This window comes from Corvus brachyrhynchos, unplaced genomic scaffold (genome assembly GCF_000691975.1).
Source record: "Corvus brachyrhynchos isolate BGI_N302 unplaced genomic scaffold, ASM69197v1 scaffold122, whole genome shotgun sequence".
Classification (NCBI taxonomy): Eukaryota; Metazoa; Chordata; class Aves; order Passeriformes; family Corvidae; genus Corvus; species Corvus brachyrhynchos.
Genome location: NW_008236778.1, coordinates 415,880 through 416,214, shown reverse-complemented (window position 1 = coordinate 416,214; position 335 = coordinate 415,880). Strand labels below are relative to the sequence as shown.

Below are 335 nucleotides of genomic sequence, written 5' to 3'. Positions count from 1 at the left end.
CAACGTGCGGTGGTGAGAGGAGCAGGAGAGGGGCTCTGCCCCTGCTCTGGGGCTGGCGGCAGCACCTGAGCCCCCCCGACCCACCTGAAGTGCCCCAGGTGGTAGAACATGGGCTGCTTGTAGAAGATGTCCTTGCTGCCATCCACGATGACAGGGCTGTCCACAAAGTTCTTAACCCAGTTGGGGCCCCCCTCCTGATCCAGGGCCAGGTTCCAGTCGGTCCAACCGGACACAAAGTGGTTCATGACCTGGGGGGGCAGGGAAGGGGCTGAGTGAGGCTGAGCCCGCCAGCCCCGGGCGGGCAGTGTGGGGGCCGTACCGTCACGGAGCTGGAG

At 65.7% G+C, this 335-nt stretch overlaps 1 protein-coding gene across 1 annotated transcript in view; it reads right to left on the bottom strand.

Moving 5' to 3' along the window:
- The window catches only part of LOC103611274 (glucosylceramidase), a 9,726-nt gene that overhangs the window by 940 nt on the left and 8,451 nt on the right, over positions 1 to 335 (bottom strand). The window contains exon 8 of the mRNA XM_017727846.1: positions 85 to 248. Coding sequence (XP_017583335.1) covers positions 85 to 248 — 164 coding nt within the window. The remainder of the gene's footprint in view (positions 1 to 84; positions 249 to 335) is intronic.